Source organism: Polyodon spathula, chromosome 5 (assembly GCF_017654505.1).
Source record: "Polyodon spathula isolate WHYD16114869_AA chromosome 5, ASM1765450v1, whole genome shotgun sequence".
NCBI classification, from domain to species: domain Eukaryota; kingdom Metazoa; phylum Chordata; class Actinopteri; order Acipenseriformes; family Polyodontidae; genus Polyodon; species Polyodon spathula.
Window position 1 is genome coordinate 12,280,294 of NC_054538.1, and position 17,994 is coordinate 12,298,287.

The 17,994-nt window shown below is 39.6% G+C and overlaps 1 protein-coding gene across 2 annotated transcripts in view; it reads left to right on the forward strand.

Annotated features, from left to right (window-relative positions):
• Positions 1–17,994, forward strand: part of LOC121315562 (scavenger receptor class A member 5-like) — a 79,406-nt gene that overhangs the window by 47,761 nt on the left and 13,651 nt on the right. For both annotated transcript variants that reach the window (XM_041249760.1, XM_041249761.1), the window contains 4 exons: positions 2,265–2,939; positions 6,368–6,448; positions 6,794–6,892; positions 8,556–8,609. In XM_041249760.1, coding sequence (XP_041105694.1) covers positions 2,265–2,939; positions 6,368–6,448; positions 6,794–6,892; positions 8,556–8,609 — 909 coding nt within the window. The remainder of the gene's footprint in view (positions 1–2,264; positions 2,940–6,367; positions 6,449–6,793; positions 6,893–8,555; positions 8,610–17,994) is intronic.

The window sequence follows — 17,994 nt, forward strand, 5'->3', positions numbered from 1 at the left end:
GCGTCTGTGTGTACAGGTTAGTTGTCGCGATGTCTGGTAGTGCCCTCATATTGACGTAATGGCACGCCTCAACTGTCAGTCACTACAGTTGTGACATTACAGCGACGGAGCTAGACATCACCTTTGGGACGTTTCAGCCAGCCATAACAGCTAACTGAGCAAACATGGAGACCGACTTGATTGATTGACAGAAGACTATAGTTTTTTTTTTTTTTTTCACTGTTCCCGTACAGCTCCATCATAACTAGACTAGTAAAACCTCAATGCACTAAAAGTGTGTTTCCACAAGCATTTCTATGTAGTTGGGCTGCATGTCAAATACACAGCTGTAACAATTACTATATTCACACAAATATTGTTTTGCGTTTCAGTTTTTATTAGGGTGATCACCTAAATCCCTTGTTTAGAAAGATACAGGGTATTAATTATTATTATTGTGACAGGGTAGCTGTCTGCCGTGTCGGTGCATGCGTTCGCTGCCGAGTGACAGGCAGGAGATCAAGACAGTGGTTTACATATCAACACATTGAACGGCTTATGTGGCACAACTACCAATGGTATAACACATAGTATTTACAATGCAGTGTATGAAAACTTTGGTGGGAACTACAATCTCTGAGCTAATCTTCTCTGTTCAATAATAAATGAACTCCAGCTACTCGCCCAGCTGTCAGCAGTTTCAATTTGCTTACTCACTCTTTGGTATCCAACCCTGGTTCTGGTTCTCTCTCTCTCACACACACACACACATGTTTGTATTCTTATACTTGTGGGGACTTCTCATTGACTCTCACTATTTTATTTACTATTTCTAACTCCAATCAGACAAAACTCCACAAGGGTGAAAGCCAACAACAAACTAAATATTTTGGCACTTTTAGTTTATTTTTAAAGGCATATTTAGTTCTTCCAAAAAGGTGTTTTACAAAGTGAGGACATCCCCACAACGTTGTTTTTTCAGGAGTTACTATCTTTGTGCGGACTTTTTCTCAAATTTTGTCTCCACATTAATAGTAATTCCTGCCCACACACACACACACACACACACACACACACACTTGCACACACACATACACACACTTCGGCGAATTTCAGCTTCTTTAGCCCAGTTAGGCTTTGGTTTTGTATCAGCCCTGAGGAATAAATAGAACATTTTTATACCTGACGCCCCGCTGGAACACCCCTGTCTGTTGATTAGATTCCACACATCGTACTCGCACACAGCAGGCAGGATCTCCCTGGAGCATCAGGTATTTCCTTAATTACAATAAATGCACACTATTTAAAATATAAATGTACACAAAAAGCCCTCTTCATGCACAGGGCTCCTGCCCTGCCACAGGGCTGTATACACTTACATTAGTGTCAGGTAATTTACACAGTAGCAAAATGCATAGGTTTACAAAAAATAAATAAATTTAAAAAAACAAACAAAAAAAAAAACACAAAAAAAAAAACACATGTGAGACGTTGCTGAAGAGCTTGATCATGGTGGATAAACGGGCGAATACCTGATGAATTACTGTTATAATAATTTGTATAGACTTTTACAGATTCTCAGATGTAAAGCAATTTGTGAAAAGTCTTGGTTCTGATCCTTGACAACATGGAGATTGCGGGACCCTACACAGGAATAATGTTGGCTTCAGAGAATTCCACTGAACAGAGCAAGCTGTTCATGTTAGAAAAGCAGAAGATTACAGGAATGTGGTGGGGCGCCATGCTTTTCATTAAACAAGCCATGGTCAACCTCCAAATCCTTATGGACAAATTTTAGGAAATGACCCACTTTCCATGATTACAATACACTGGTTTTAAAAAAATACTAATCATACACACAAAATAAACAAAGTTAAGTGCAAACTTACAATTCATGCTTTGGATTTTCCAAGATTCCATATTGGGTTCACTTCTGTTTCTAATCTACGAAAACCAAGTGTGTCAAATCACTCAGTATATTGCACACACATGCAAGTTGGTAAAAGCATTTATTATAGACCTAGTAAAGTAGATGATGCTCTGCTTTTTTAGTGCTTGTGGAAGGTGCTGGATTGGTGCCACTGGGACTAAAGTCATGTATCTATAGAGAAGCAAACATCCAATATATCTCCAAGCCCACCCAATCCTTAGCCACTCTGAGTGACCCCCTGCAAGTAATAATTGATTTTATGAACTTAAGTCAATAATAATAATAATAATAATAATAATAATAAATAATAATAATAATAATAATAATGGAATCAAATATCCTCTTTTTCTTATAGTGTCAAGATCACAGATGTCAACAGAGGGCTTGGAAACATTGGCAGAAAATGTGACACAGTTAAACGGCGGCTTCAGAGACTTACAACTCTCCTTGTCTCAGCTCTCTTTCAAGAGGGACGTTATGGAGAACATTTGGAAGCTGGAAAATCTCTACCAGAACCATTCAGACACATTGCTGCTGCTAAGACTGGCTATCCAAAGGCTGGAGAACAGCGTTCAGAGCCTGCAGACGCAGTCTGACGAGATAACTACATCCGTGACAGAGTTGGGAGACGTCTTTAAGGGGCTGACTGACAGCAGCAACAGAGACACCAGCCAGCTCAGTGCTGAGTTGGGCAGAACCAAGATATCTTTGCATAAGCAAGACACATTGCTGAAGGAGACTGCTGGTCTGGTGGGTGGACTGAAGGATAAGTTGGACGAGGTGTGCGGAACCATGAATGCTGTGAATACTACGTTAACTCAGGACGTTGGTGCCCATCACTTGAAAATCCAGGACCTTCAGATACAGATCACCAATATCACAGAGGATGCCAAAACTATAAGGGTGACACAGATTAGCATGGAGGAGCAGCTGAGAAACGAGGTAACCATCCTGAATTCCGTCATGGAAGACCTGAGGCTTAAGGATTGGGAGCAGTCTGTGGCACTGAAGAATCTGACGTTAATGGAGGGTAAGTGATAACCAGTGCTTGAGGCTTTAACGTGGCAACAAAATCATTTTTGTGACGTACTTTCATATAGTTCTCCAATTTGCAGTTTTTAAAGAAATGTTGTAGCATGCATGTACTAGCATTATAAAACATGGTAGCAGACTTCAATTTCCTTGGAGATTTACATTTTCCCATCACTCAATGCCTCCTGTCATGTCATTAATCAACCAACTGCTTCCCTCTATTCACTGAGATGATCTGCAGCCAATAACATGCTTTGACCCTTGAGAAGATGTGACTGAAAGCAATCCAATGTCCAGACAGTACTTCTCAAAAATGTCTGTTTATTTAAACAAAACAATACCCTCTACCAACTATGGTATCAGGGGGCACACGGCAAGTTTCAGTCTCTACAGACTGGGAGTTGGTGGTGCGTGATTGTGCTGTGCAGTGAGGTTTGTGCTGACTCACTGGAGGCAGCTCCACTCTCCTAGTCCTCCACTGCAATTCAAACAAACAAAAATGTTTCAGTGCAAGGGGCACTGTGTGCAACGTAGCTGTGTCCACTTTGTACTGCTAAACTCCTGTGATCAGCACGGCACTAGTCTACACAAAACTCACAGAGCTCACACAGCACAACTGTCTCAGTCCAGAACCTCACAGCCTAAATAGTGCCGAGCCATACCCCTACAATCGGTGCACTGCCCCACCTCAGCCAATCGTCGAGTGCAGCAAAGCTGTTTGCAATAATGGGGCTCAACCATGAGGTTCTGCTCCAAGTTAAGATGGCCGCCACCACTGTGGCTTCTGCCCCAACCATGACTCAGCCATTCTCCTGCGTCTCGGTCCTTCCTGCACAGCGCTGCCAGCAGTCAGGGGGGCAAATTACAAGAGTGACTCCTTTCACTCCTTTCACATCGTTCCTTGAGATCAGAAAATGCAGAACTTTTAGTTCCAAAAAATCGTCTTAAATCAACTAGAACCAGAACTTTTTACTGTTATGCTCCTTGTTTGTGGAACTCTATTCCGGTTGACATTAGGCAGGTTGAAACATTGGAGTATTGAAAACATACTTTTTATGTGCTTTTATATAATTGGTTATAGCTGGAATGTATTGTACATATGCGCTTTGGGATGCCAAAGCGTGAAGGGTGTTTTTTTTGTATTATATTGTACTCTATAGATACTTGATGTATGACAGTGTTTGAATCGGTCACATCACATGCTTTGAACTTTTCAAAATATTGCTCAACAAAATTGTGTGCAGTTGCAATGTGTATCCTTTGGATTTTGAACAAATACAGATTGTGCTTTAACAGAGCAATAACAAATGCACAAGTGCTTTCAAATCCTAAACTGTGGTTAAAAGTGACATAAACACAAGCAAGAGCACATTTTTCTTTCCCCATGGCCCCCATAGAAGTTGGAAACACACAATAACAATAACAATAATAAAATACAATATTTTATATGGAAACTGGCTGTTACTTATTTAAAAACATATGGTTATTATTTTAGTAGATATAGTTTGGGGGAAAAAAATACCTGGTTGTAATTACTGTTAATCAGAAAGGGACTGATGAACTACCAGTACTGATTTGCTTTGTTGGTCACTAGAATGAACCTCTTTTTTTTTCATCAGCTTCAAAATCCATGCAAGCACTTGTTTGTATTACCCTAGGCTCTTGGTCAGTACAGGGTCTTAAAAGGTTGCATTACTACTTGTAAACACTATGGGTTAGATCTACTAAGATGGGCCAGTCACAGCGCAAACATACTGCAATTTGCATTATCGTTGCGACAATTCCGAAAGTATGCATTTTGTAAGAGAAAATAGGTTAATAAAGAGAGCCACACTATACCAATTTAAATATGTGTTGCATCATCTTAGCGAGAGCACTAGCATTGCAAGAGTTGTGTGACATTTTTTCAAATAAATATTGAATGGCAGCTTAATCATATTCTGTACGCTACTGGTAATATAAAATAAATCATGCTGCTGCATTGTAATTTAAACTACATTATTATTATTATTATTATTATTATTATTATTATTATTATTATTATTATTATTATTAATGCACCATTAACCTAGAAAATTGACACAAAATAGATCATGGTGTCACATTGAAAAGTTATGATACTTACAGGAGGACAGTCAATGCTCATTAATATGAATTTCAAAGGACCAGCAACTCATTATGCATTATACCACTAATTCACAGAGCTCTCTATACCAGAGCTGCCAATAGGCTCCTTCCCGTGATGACACACTCAGTCCCGCCTACTGAGGGAATAAAACCATCACTCACAGGAAAATCCTCCTCTTTTTCCCTTTCAAGACAGTACAGCAAGATCTCTGAGCTGAGCGTATTGATAGAAAAGAGCTTCTCGAGTCAGTTGTATTTCCCCTGCATTTGTGCTGAAAGCTGGCTTGCCGTTTTCCTGGAATCAACGACTTCAAAAAGACAGAGTCCTTTATTGCCTTTCTGTCTCAGCGGCCTCCCCGCTTGCGTGGTAGGCTGCTCCTGTTTATCTGTCTGTCGTTTGTGAGTGACTGTCTGTGCAGTCATCTGCGAATGATTGTCTATTTCTGTGTGTACACGTGTCCTCCTCGGGGCTAGGCTTTGCCGTATCCGTGCTGTCGAGTGACCTTCGCAGCCACATTCTCCTCCACGGGGCTAGGTCTTGCCGCATCCCCTCTGTCGAGTAGTTCTGCTGACCCAGACCCGCCGCTACGGTGGTTTGGGCCTTGTATGAAAGGTGAACTCTCCCTCCCTGTGCTATCTTTCCATGTTTTGCTGTCTGCTTAAACTTGCCCACCGCGGCTTCGGCCTTGCGTTGGTGCTATGCACAAAGTCAGGCCCATGTCGGGGTCCCATCTCTATACGCTGTCACCGCACAGGAGGATAAACATACCCTCTGTGTGTGGTGCTTGGGCGCTCCTCATGCCACCGCTGTCCTTGAAAGGGATGTGGCATGCAGTGTTGATTTGCAGAGTTAAACGTAAATGTTTCATTAACAATTACTTACTCCGCTTTGACTGTCAAGCAAGACCCTCCTCCTTCTCCTCCTACTGCCCTCATTGTGAAATTCAGAACTGTACTTACCTTTTTTCGCGTGTCCTTATATACTGTAATAAAGTGTGTGTAAACCTTGTGCATAATTTTGTGCGATGTGACAACTTGCAAATGAATAATTTATTTGTGCATATAATTAGCTTAGTAAATAGAGCAACCGCTGCTTAATTTTCTGCCCTGGTGTGGCTTCCCCCTGCCACATGGTAATTCTGGTTAATTACCAATGAGGCTGTTAGTCTGTGGATCACAACCAGAGCTCTTTGTTTGTTTTGCTTTGCTGTAAAGCTTACTCCAACAGACTGCACACCTGAGGCCTGCACACAATGTCACTTTCTGTGGGAGCAAAAATGTTTGTATTTTCTCTTCCAGGGCCCCCAGGGCCAAAAGGGGACAGAGGGAATGGCGGACCCCCAGGAAGTGCTGGTCTGCCAGGTTTACCTGGATTGAGAGGTACATTTTCTGTATTAAAGTACCTTCAAATTCACATGTGGGGTTTTTTTGTGTTTTTTTTTTAATATCCGTCACCTTTTTTGGTGATGTTTGCAATTATTCTGAATTTTTATAGCAAATATTTTTTAAAATGTATTTTATGGTTAAGAACTAGTTGCTAGCAGTAGACAAGTAATATAATCTAGATCTGCCAAAATGCAGCATCTAATTTACACCTACTCTGCCAACGGTACAAAAGAATGTCATGTCAATTTATGAATTGCTGAAAATACCTTTTGTTGAAAATAATAACTTCACTGCGAAAAAGGTCTAAAGAATAACATTTTCTGCATTTGTTATGATCAGGAATGCCTGGCGAAAATGGATTACCAGGTGGGCAAGGCCTGAAGGGAGACCCAGGGCAAGATGGCCTGCCTGGTCTCATTGGAACTAAGGGATCAAAAGGTGTGTCTGTCTCTGCCATCACTGCCTCATGTATTGGTATTCACTGAACACACAGCCAGACATACCATTGCCTTTCAACCGCTGAGATATCCACCTAACTCACATCCTTCTGTAGTGGCCTGCTGTGTATGTGCTCTGTGCCCGGGTCTCTTTCAAAGCATTTCCAAAATATGCACTAGAGGTTAGGAAATGAGTGGAAGATTTTTGTTTAAAAAATCAGTTTGAACTTGTTTATTTAAACCTGGGACCCCCACCTGTCCCCAAAGAGGATGAAGCACCTCCTCACGCTGGGATCCAGGGTAAGGGACATTGTTGAAAGCTGTTAAATGAAGAACAGGATCTTTATTAGACCCCTTCCAGTTATTGGTGTTGTGGTACTGTTCAATGTAGCCAAACTCTCTTGAATCCAGACAACCTGAAGTGCCAGTGAAAACGTCACTTGTTCTAGTGGTGTGTGAGTCTGGCAGAACTACTGGCCTAGCTTCTTATTCAATGAAATCTCATCACTCTTGCAATAGAGATTGCAGGGTTGAGGGTGAGTGTGAACCAGTGAGCATCTTAACCACCCTGCAAAATATCAAAGACTGTCTGCTTTCATGATTATAGAGCCTTCAGCCTAATCTCACCAGAATCCTTAATGGCAGAGCAGTGTACAGCATTGCACAGGTAAACATACTCTGGTAATGAAAAATCAGTCCTGTTTGGCAGTATGTAACATGGAATCCATAGTCATGGCAATGTGTACTTTGCTGGAATTAGGGATAAGAAGTGTTTCAAATTTAGAGTAAATTCATATTACTGATTAAAGAGAATGGCCTTTCCACACCACCAAACTGCATTAAAAACGTAGGTAAAACAAATTGATTTTGAACGCACCAGTTTAATTGTACTGTGTCATATCCTAATAACTTTCATCAAAGTCATTAATGTTGGAAGTGACTCCATATTCCCAGTAAAGAAAACTCTCATTGCAACAGACTTGGGACAGAAAATAAATGGCAGAAAAAAACAGGCTGGTTAGAAAATATTTTTTTGTGAAAAATACTTTTTGATTGAATTTGTAACTGGATTTAGTTTAGTTTAATTTGTTGTGTCTTAACCCATATTGGGGGAGTTCCTAAATGCATAAGCTGTATTTTAAAAGTGAACTTTGGGATATATTTCTCTGGAACAGATATACTGTATAGTGGAGACACCAGTACATATGTACTGTGTTCTGAGAGTCTGACATTTTAAAATATCTCTGAGCAACAATTTTATTGGTTTATCCTATCCACTCTGTTCTGTACTTAGTTCTATATATCTCAGCAGTAGCACAAAGTCTTGAGAGTTGAATCATCGAGACCTATTAAAGTGCCAGCCTCAGATCTTAAGGGTTAATTGCTACCTGAACTGAACTTTACATGGGCATTTTCTGCAAGCTGTTATTCCACATGGTGTGAATGCACAAAGAAGTTCTGGCTGACACCTGCAGAATGTATTTAATAGGTGTAATGGTTGGACTGAGCTCACACTGGAGTTATGCTATGAGTTACTGTAGGTAAACTATGTAACAGCCCTAGCAGCTGCTTGCTGAATTATTGTATTCACACAACACAAACTAAAACCAATTCTTCAACCTGTGTAGTGTTTTTCATTTTTAAATATTGTATTTCTTTCTAAGGTGAAAGAGGTGAAAAGGGAGAAAAGGGTGACAGAGGAGAGAAGGGAGACCAAGGTAAGATAGTAAAACAAGTCGATTTTTGTTTAAAATGAACATGTCCTGCCCCGAATTCATTGGTTATAGTGCTTCCCAGGCTATTTCAGTACATCAGCTTATTGGTTGAACAATCAAAACACTCTCTCTATATTTCTATGTCAGTGTGATTGCAGTTAACAAAATAATCTCAGACATTTTTGACACCATGCACATTCCTTCGTTAATTAGTTCTCAAATTTGTGTTTGGAAAATGCTGTTTTGTTTATTGTTTTGAAAATATGATAACTGGGTTAACACTAGGCTAAATAAATAACTGTTTGCAGGCCTTGCTTTTAGCTTACACTTTCATGGCCATTTCACCTGGAGAGTGACATTGTCCCTACCACTTCAGGGCCTTCTATCCTGTCGGTAACCAACTAACTGCCTCCCCTAATGACTGACATGCTTTGCAGCCAGTAAGATGCTCTGACCCCAAAGACATTGCTGAGATGAAATGCCCCAAAAGTGCAAGTGCAACAGATTTCCTTGACAACGATCAAAAATATGTTTAAAAATAAAAATACATGTTTGGGATATCAGATTCACTTTTGAAACTGTACGTTTCAGACCTATAAAGTGAATGGAAGCACACGACTGGCAGGTTTTATGAAACTGTTTTGTTAGGTACAAACACTTAAATGTTTCGCAATCAATACAAAATTATTTTCATAGAATAGGTAAATGTTCAATATTTAACTTGTGTTACCACTCAATGGACTTCTTAAAATGAAGTCTGTGTTTTGTTTTTTTTATTGTTTGTAAGTAAAAAAAATCAAATAAATTTTATATTCCTCTCAAAGTATTTGGAAACAGGGTAATAACTCTCCTAACCAAACTAAAGCAATTGTCATGGGTACCACCATGACCAAGGCTTATTGACCCTAGACATCTGGATACTGTGAATGCTGCTTTCCCGAAGTACTGTCTGACTGCCTTTAATGCAATCCCTTTGTTTTTGTCTAATGACTAAAAAAAAGAACTCACTAACTTCTAGTCTTAATTTTGTTTTTCAATCGAAGCCTTACCCTGTACTTTGCGGTGAGTTTAGAGAAATAACTTGGATTGACATTATATAATTAAATCCACTAGTGCTGGGACGGACACAGGATTTTCATGTTCAGATATTCGCTCAGAATTGAAATATTCTTTAGTTTTTCAAAAAATGACAAAAGCCATTACATTGCTCTGAACGTAGGCATAGCAGCAGGGGCAGGGGACGTGGCCCTTTGTGTGTGTGCCTTTATTTTACAGCAAGACTTTACAATATGTAACACGTTAAAATAGAAAAATATCCTAGGCGTAAAGAAGAATAATAACTTACTTTACCCCAGTGGATTAAGTACAAAACAAAGGATGCCAAATAGCAGTCAAATTAAGTGTTGTTTTGTTTATTCCCAAAATAAATAATACATAAAGTTGACACTGCATTTTATTAATTATTTTTCTTTCTTTTCCCTTTCAATACATTTTCATAAAGTAATAACATGAGGTTTAATTGTTCCTTTTTATGGTATTGTAAAGTGAAGGGGAAAAAAAAACCTTTCCACATTCCACGTAAAATAATTACATTCCACGTAAAAGAAAGTGGCAACAAAATACATATAATATATAGAGCAGGGCTAGAAGGTAACTTATTAAGGCAGCAGTGAGGATTTGCTAACTGCCTAGAAAGTAGGTACAAAATGGTCTTATTCGGTAATGGTTTATTCAACTAATTATATATAAAAATAATTAAAAAAAATAAAGACATAAATAGTTTTAAATAGACTGAATAATCCAAGTTATCACACATGCCTATATTTCAATAAGTATTCATTGAAACCACCTTGTGCCCAGCTAAGTAATGGAACTAATGCAATTGTTGTATAAAACTGTCTGCCTCCTTCTTTGTAAATGGGGTGTTGCACATCAGGTATTTTGCCCAATAAAATAACAATAAATATAAAAAAATACTAATTACTTTTTCAGGCTGTGAATAAAAAGAACCAAGCTCACTTTTCTGTATAGCTCATCGTAGGCATTTTTTGTAAGAAGAGGATTGGCATAATTTGCTGTATAAATGTGACAGTTCCAAACATATGGGATTCAGACCAGTCTTTCAAAATTGCTTCCATAAGTCTCAGCCGCAGTCTGATAGATGGAAGTGTACAGTGTATAATGCTATAGAAAGCTATAAATACACTCAATAGTCTGCTTATTGATCTCTTATACCTCACTCTCACATTTTGACATTTGATCAACAAGCAATTACATTTCTGACAGCCTATAATTCAACATGCAAATACTTTTTAGTACTGATAGACAGTCATATATTTGGCTTTTATGTAGTGGGGCTTGTTATTAGTTAAGAGGACTGTTGCTTCTATTGGTGGTAATTTTTTTTTGATATCCAAGACACTATTCACCAGTAATTCTGCTTGTCCAAAAAGATAACTTTTTTCTAATATTGTGTTTTATTACCCTAAACTTAGCCCCAATCCATAGTAACAGGTATAACAAGAAATAGTGTAACCCAGTTTGTTAAGCATGGCCAGAATGTTTTAAATTTTCAGAGTTTTCCCATAAATATAAATAAATTAGACATTCTGCAGCAGTGCTGTAATTGGTTATTGATCAAGTCTACCAAGCCTGCTTATTTAGGTAGTTGCAGTGATACTGTAGTTTTAATGGTCTGCCTTAGTTTTGTTACTGAGCATAATTTAGTTGTATTGTCAGGAGCCAGTTGTATAAAGAAAAAATAATAATGAAATCTAATGAAACGTGAATTGTATATTACACACACACCCCAGTCACCGTTGTAGATGGCTATATTGCCAACAACCCGTTTATTGGGGAGTTACAGTTCAGAGCTAATACCTAAAGAACATTTCCTGCATACAGTTGCTAACTGGATGTTACCTTAAAATTGGGGGCTGTTATGAAGAACTAATCATGTATAAGTACAGTTCACAAAGACTGTTTTGGTTTTAAAAAACACAAACTGTAAGCGGGACTCAAACACATATTTAAAATTGTTTTCTGTAATAACAACAAAGAGAAACCACTGTACTTACTTTTGTGTACCAATTGATAGTCAGCTGACCAATGTTTCGAGTACTAGCTATTGTATACTTCAAAATTAAACCATAATACAGAGCCTAACTGATAATAGTTAGACTAATAGTTTTGTTTCGGTATTTCTAGTATAGTCTAGCTGTTCTCTGGTTTGGATGTATTCAAAAGTTAATAGTTACCTTTTGCATTTTGGGAGTGTCAAGAAAACAATGTAGACTGGGGATTTATTTTTGCCTGAGTTTCCCCATCATCTACCTCTGCCCTGGCTAACTTTACAGGCACTTTTAAGTTAAATACTTCAAAAGCCATCTACAATGTCACTCTGACTTCCCTAGGTGTGTAAGTATTAAATGTACATTTATGTGGCTAATGTAAACATTTTTAAGTCTTTTAGTTATCAGTTAAACTAGATCCCCTTAAGGATAAACACAAAGAGCCCAAGTACATATTTGTGATATATAAACAAATGGCATGACATCCCAGACCCAAATCTTTGTAAGATAAACTTGAGTAATACACTTTGCCAACGAGGACAGCTGTTTCAGAGTAACAAACCTCTGGAGCAATCCAGCACAATAAACAAGACACATGTGCGGTGGCTCTTGCGTATTTCGGACAGTTTGGCAACAGTTTATTAAGACGCCGATACACTTGAACCAGAGTATACTCACAGGGTGGTGATAAAGTAAAAATACTTTTGAATAAACAGACATTACCTGGCTCTTAACTTGTGGAACATACAATTGGAGGTATTGATGTTTCCTGAGTGGTAATAAATACAATCTTTAATAAGAAAATTAAAGAGCTCTTGCTACACTTCCTAAAGATACATGTGTTTGCAATCAATCTTTATTTTATATAGCTCCTTTTACAGTGGACCACCGTCACAAAGAGCTTTACAAGACAAAGTAAAAAAACAATGCATAATAAATTAAATACATTAAATACAAGGCTAGGATGTGAATTCTAGAACATTGTGGATGCATATGTCATATAGATTCATGAGTATAATATACAAACAAAAGTTTGAAGTAGCAAAGACACAACAGCTAATAACAGATATCAGGCTTAGAGAGCATGGAAAGCAAGAGAGAACAATTGAGTCTTGTGTTGATTTATAGCAAGCGATGGTTGGAGCATCACGCACCAAAGCTGGGAGAGAGTTCCAAAGAGTCGGAGCCATGAAGCTAAACAAGCGTTCTCCAAGTGTGGTGCACTTTTGCTTGAGGATAGCAAGCAGGCCAGAGTCGGAAGACATAGCAGGTCAGCAGGTTGAAGAGGTACTCAGGACCTATGTGATGAAGGCATTGTAAGTGAGCAGGAGAATTTTGAAAGTAAACCTGAACTTTACAGGTAGTCAGTGCAGCTGGGCAAGATGGGGGGTGATGTGTTCACATTTTTTACATTGTGGCAAAGTGCCCTGCCCCTGTGTGTATTTTGTGTTGTATGTTGTGTGTTAATGTTGGTGTATAGTCATTGGTACAAGGGATATAAGCGGGTCTGTGTAACACAAGTGTTTAAAATGTATATTTGTATTTGGCACGAGGATTGCACAGCACTTCACGTGCAAGTAAAATGTAATAATATGTGAGCACGGGGAATTGCACTTTATTAATTCACCTGCAGTTGTACCGTGACTCCAATTGAATGATTGATTAGCAATCGAATCTAGGCACAGCTGCATAGGAGAACGGGTGTGGAGAGGAGAAAATAATAACGTAAAGTAAATCATAAATTCAGCTCACCGTGTTTGTCTGTGTAGTTTGTTTTTGTTTGTCTCTTTGTTTTGGCTGCCAGTACCGTGCCGTGTTTTTTGTACTGTTTTATTTTATAATAATAAACCGCACAGCAGCACATCCATTTATGATTTCATCTCGCAGTACTGTATGTTTCTTCTGGTCTGACGTCCCCGCTACAGCCGTCTTTGTCATAACATCTAGTAAGGATCCTGGCATCGGCATTCTGAACTAGCTGCAGTCGATTTATGGCATGTGCCGGAAGGCCACCATAGAGAGTGTTGCAGTAGTCGAGAGGAGACAAATGCATGACAGAGTATCTCCACATCTGGGAGGGAAAGGTAGGGACGGACTTTGGAGATGTTTTGAAGGTGGTAGAAGGAATATTTGACCACAGAGGAGATGTGGGCATCAAAGGAGAGGTTGCTGTCTGGAAGTACACCAAGGCTTTGTACAGTGGGGGAAGGCAGCAGCAGACAGTTTCTGAGGTTCAGGGCAGTTATATTGAGATTCTTAAGTTAAGTTTTAGATCCTACTAGGAGTTCTGATTTGCTAGTGTTGAGGTGAAGAAAATTGGCATACATGCAGGCATTGATGTCTTGATGCAAGCCGAGAGCCGGACCATGGCAGAGGGACATCTAGGGTCGAGTTTTAAGTAGAACTGGATGTCATCCGCATAGGAGGAAACTAGAGGCTGTGTTGGTGGATGAGGTGACCCAAAGGAAGCATGTACATGTTGAAGAGAAGAGGCCCAAGAACACACCCTTGAGGGACACCACAAGTGACTGGGTTTGCCACACCACTGCATCCAGTATAGAAAACAGACTGCTTGCGTCCAGATAGGTAAGAGGATATCCAGGAGAGACAGGTTCCAGAGATCCCTACATACTTCTGAAGGCAGTCAAGAAGAATGCTGATCTATGGTGTCAAAAGCAGCTGTTAGGTTAAGGAGGACAAGCACAGAGGGAGCAGCAACATCAGCATTATGCATGAGATCATTTACAATCCGGAGCAGAGCGGTTTCAGTACTGTGATGCGGCCTGAAGCCAGACTGTAGAGATTCAAGCAGATTTTTATCCATGAGATGTTTCATCAGCTGACTAGATGCAGCCCTTTCAAGAGTTTTGGAGAGAAAGGGAGATTGGAGATGGGATGGAGATAAAACAGCAGGGTTGAGAGAGGGTTTTTTGAATGCCGGCTTAACTCGAGCAAACTTGAGGACAGCAGGAACCGAGCATGAATGCAGGGACAGGTTGAAAGTGTGCATAATGGAAGGAGCAAGATCAGAAGCAGAGAGACAGACAAGATTAGTCAGCCAGGGGTCCAAGGGGCACTTGGCAGTAGTTGATTTCAACAGTAGGCCGGAGACAACAATAATTGAGAGAGGAGAGAGCAGGAGGAGCAACCAGGGGCGAGTTAAGGTAGTTAAGTAGTAAACTGGATTTCTGGCAGGAGACCATAGAATAGATGTTAATTTTCTTTCTGAAAGAGGAGAAATCATGACAGGTAAGAGAGGAGGATGAACAGGAGATGGATCTATCTGTGGCTGAATGTAGGATTTGGTCAGTGGTTTTAAAGAGAACATTGGGTTTACCATGTGCCATAGTTATGATTTTAGAGAAGTACTTCACCCTGGCAGCAGCGAGTGCACACTGTAGCCACTGAGGTGGTCGGACCAGATCTCTCTGTGAACCGTTAGCTGAGACAACCTCCACTTGCGCTCAAGCTTGTGGCAGGCAGACTTAAGCAATCGAAGTTTGAGGGTGTACCATGGGCAGTTGTGATCTTTCTTGACCGCTACGGTTGTAAGTGGGGCAATGGTGTCAATGATCTGAGAAAGGGTGGCGTTGTAGAGGGTCACCACATCGTCAACCAAAGACAGGAGAGTACCAGTTAGAGGGGATGAAGAGACACATTCCGAGTTTCAGAGCATTCAGCACATTCTTGGGATGGAAGGAAATAACAGTATCAGTAGTGGAGGAAGGAGCAGGAAGATTAATATTAGCAGTGATTAAGAAATGGTCAGAGAGAGATAGCTGAGACGTAGAGATTGGAGAGGTCAAAACCCCTGGTGATGAGCAGATCCAGGATGTGTCCTTGGGTTTGAGTGGGGACGTTGATAAATTGAGAGAGCCCAAGGCAGTCCAGGAGCATGTTGAAGTCAGTCACTTAGGGGGAAAGACTCCTAGAAGTAGGATGTTGTCAGTAGAAGTGCAGATGAGAGAGAGGAATTCCGATACTTACCAGTGTTCATTCTAGCAGAGGAGAAAGAGTGAGTACGCTTTGTCCAGGGGATCCAGACGTTAGGTGTCAGGGTGGGAATGAGGCTTCTAGTAGCCACTGGGAGAGATTTGGAAAAGGTCCTCGCTCTGACTGCCACAGCTCACACTGCCCTTGGACGTGTGGCCCTTAGACTGGCTGGCGCTAGAACGGCTACCGTTCTAAGACATTGTTTGTCAATTTATACTGTCCTGCAGGTCTAGAGCTGGTCCAGTTTACACAAAATTCATTACTTCAAACAGCTTATGTAGTTACACCAGAAACTAGCATGGATATATAGTAAAAAGTGTTGAATTTAAATCAAGGGCAGTAATGTTAAAACATTACAATGCATTAATTAATTAATTAGTAAGACCTAAGACCTAGAATATTGTGTTCAATTCTGGTCACTTCGCTACAAAAAGGATATTGCTGCTCTAGAAAGAGTGCAAAGAAGAGCAACCAGAATTATTCTGGGTTTAAAAGGCATGCCATATGCAGACAGGCTAAAAGAATTGAATCTATTAAGTCTTGAACAAAGAAGACTACGGGACGATCTGATCAAGCATAATCAAATTCTAAAAGATATTCACAATGTCGACGCATGGGACTTTTTCGACCTGAAAAAAGAAACAAGGACCAGGGGTCATAAATGGAGATTAGATAAAGGGGCATGTAGAACAGAAAATAGAAGGCACTTTTTTAGACTGAGAATTGTGGGAGTCTGGAACCAATTCCCTAGTAATGTTGTTGAAGCTAAAAACCTGGGATACTTCAAGAAGCTGCTTGATGAGATTCTGGGATCAATAAGCTACTAACAACCAAACGAGCAAGATGGGCCGAATGGCCTCCTCTCGTTTGTAAACTTTCTTATGTTCTTATGTTCTTATTGAGCTTTTCAAGTTATAGCCTTGAAAACTTGGACCAACTTAGGCTCAAAGGTCTCCTGGCGCAATTTGGAAGCAGTTATAGTTCACCCACATAGACTACAGGACTTATTATTTACTGGCATCCCCAAGAAAAAATTAAATTTCAAATTTGGCCCTATTGTTGCTAATTCATTAAAAACTTGGTACAATGTGGAAAAATTTATGGGCGGTCCATTTAAGTTTTCTCATTCTTCTCCTATTTGGAATAATAATCATTTACTGACAGGAGGTAAGCCTTGTCTATACCCTGTCTGGTCAAATAGCAGTGTGCATAGTTTTAAAGATATTTTTAACAGTAAAGGCCTTCGAACGTTCCAGGAACTCAAGGAAGATTTATCTCTATATTTAAGATTAAGGTCTGCTTTACATGCCTATGGGGTTCCTTGGGACTCAGATGTATGTTGTCATCCTTTGATAGACTGGCTGGTGACAGACAGCTGTTCACGAGGGACAGTCTCAACTATCTATGGTCACTTGCTAAAACAACCATGTGATACTCTGCCAGTTACAAAAATTTGGGAGCTTGAAATGGAAAAGCTGGGCTTTTCTCCTGATAGGGACAATGTATGGAACAATACGTTTTTAGCTTCCAAGAACCCAGCTCACCAAATAATACACTTTAAACTTATCCATAAAGCATATGCTACTCCATACATACTTTTTCAAATGAAAAGGTCCCCTAGTCCGCTCTGTGCAGTTTGTCAGGCTGGTGCAGTAGGCACATACCTACACATGTTTTGGGAATGTCTGATTGTGGCTGCGTTCTGGGACAGTGTAGCTCAAACTATTACTGAGCTGACGGAGGTTCATATCATAAAAAATCAGGTTGTATTTCTATTGAATGATGACTCCTCCCTGGGCCTTTCTCTACACCAGAGCAGGAAACTTCTGGCAAGGTTAACTGCAGCCAAGAAATCAATTCTACGGCTTTGGATAGACCCTACGCCTCCTACTGCTGCCGATTTGGCTACGCTGATATTTAAATGATATGGGCTTCCTTTCCATTACCTTCATACTAGCTTCTATTTTTTATGTAATTTTATTTTTAGATAACAATTTTGTAGTAACTTTTTCTTAGTTATTTTATTATTATTTTAATGTGCAAGCATTGGCAATGTTGTAAATAGTTTATTTTTTTAATTTTTTTGTTTTTATGCTTGTTTCTGTTATTAAAAATAAAATAAAAAATTGATCACAACAAAAAAAAATCCACGTACCAAGCAGGTCAAGTCACTTGAATCAACTGCATCAAGTTTTGCATCAAGTCAAATTGACTACATACTGTATACGCCACTTGTCCATCTGTATCTCATTTGGGGATCTGTCTTTGTTTTCTTCTGATGTTGCCTTCAGGCTTGTATTTTATTGGAACTATTCCTTTATAAG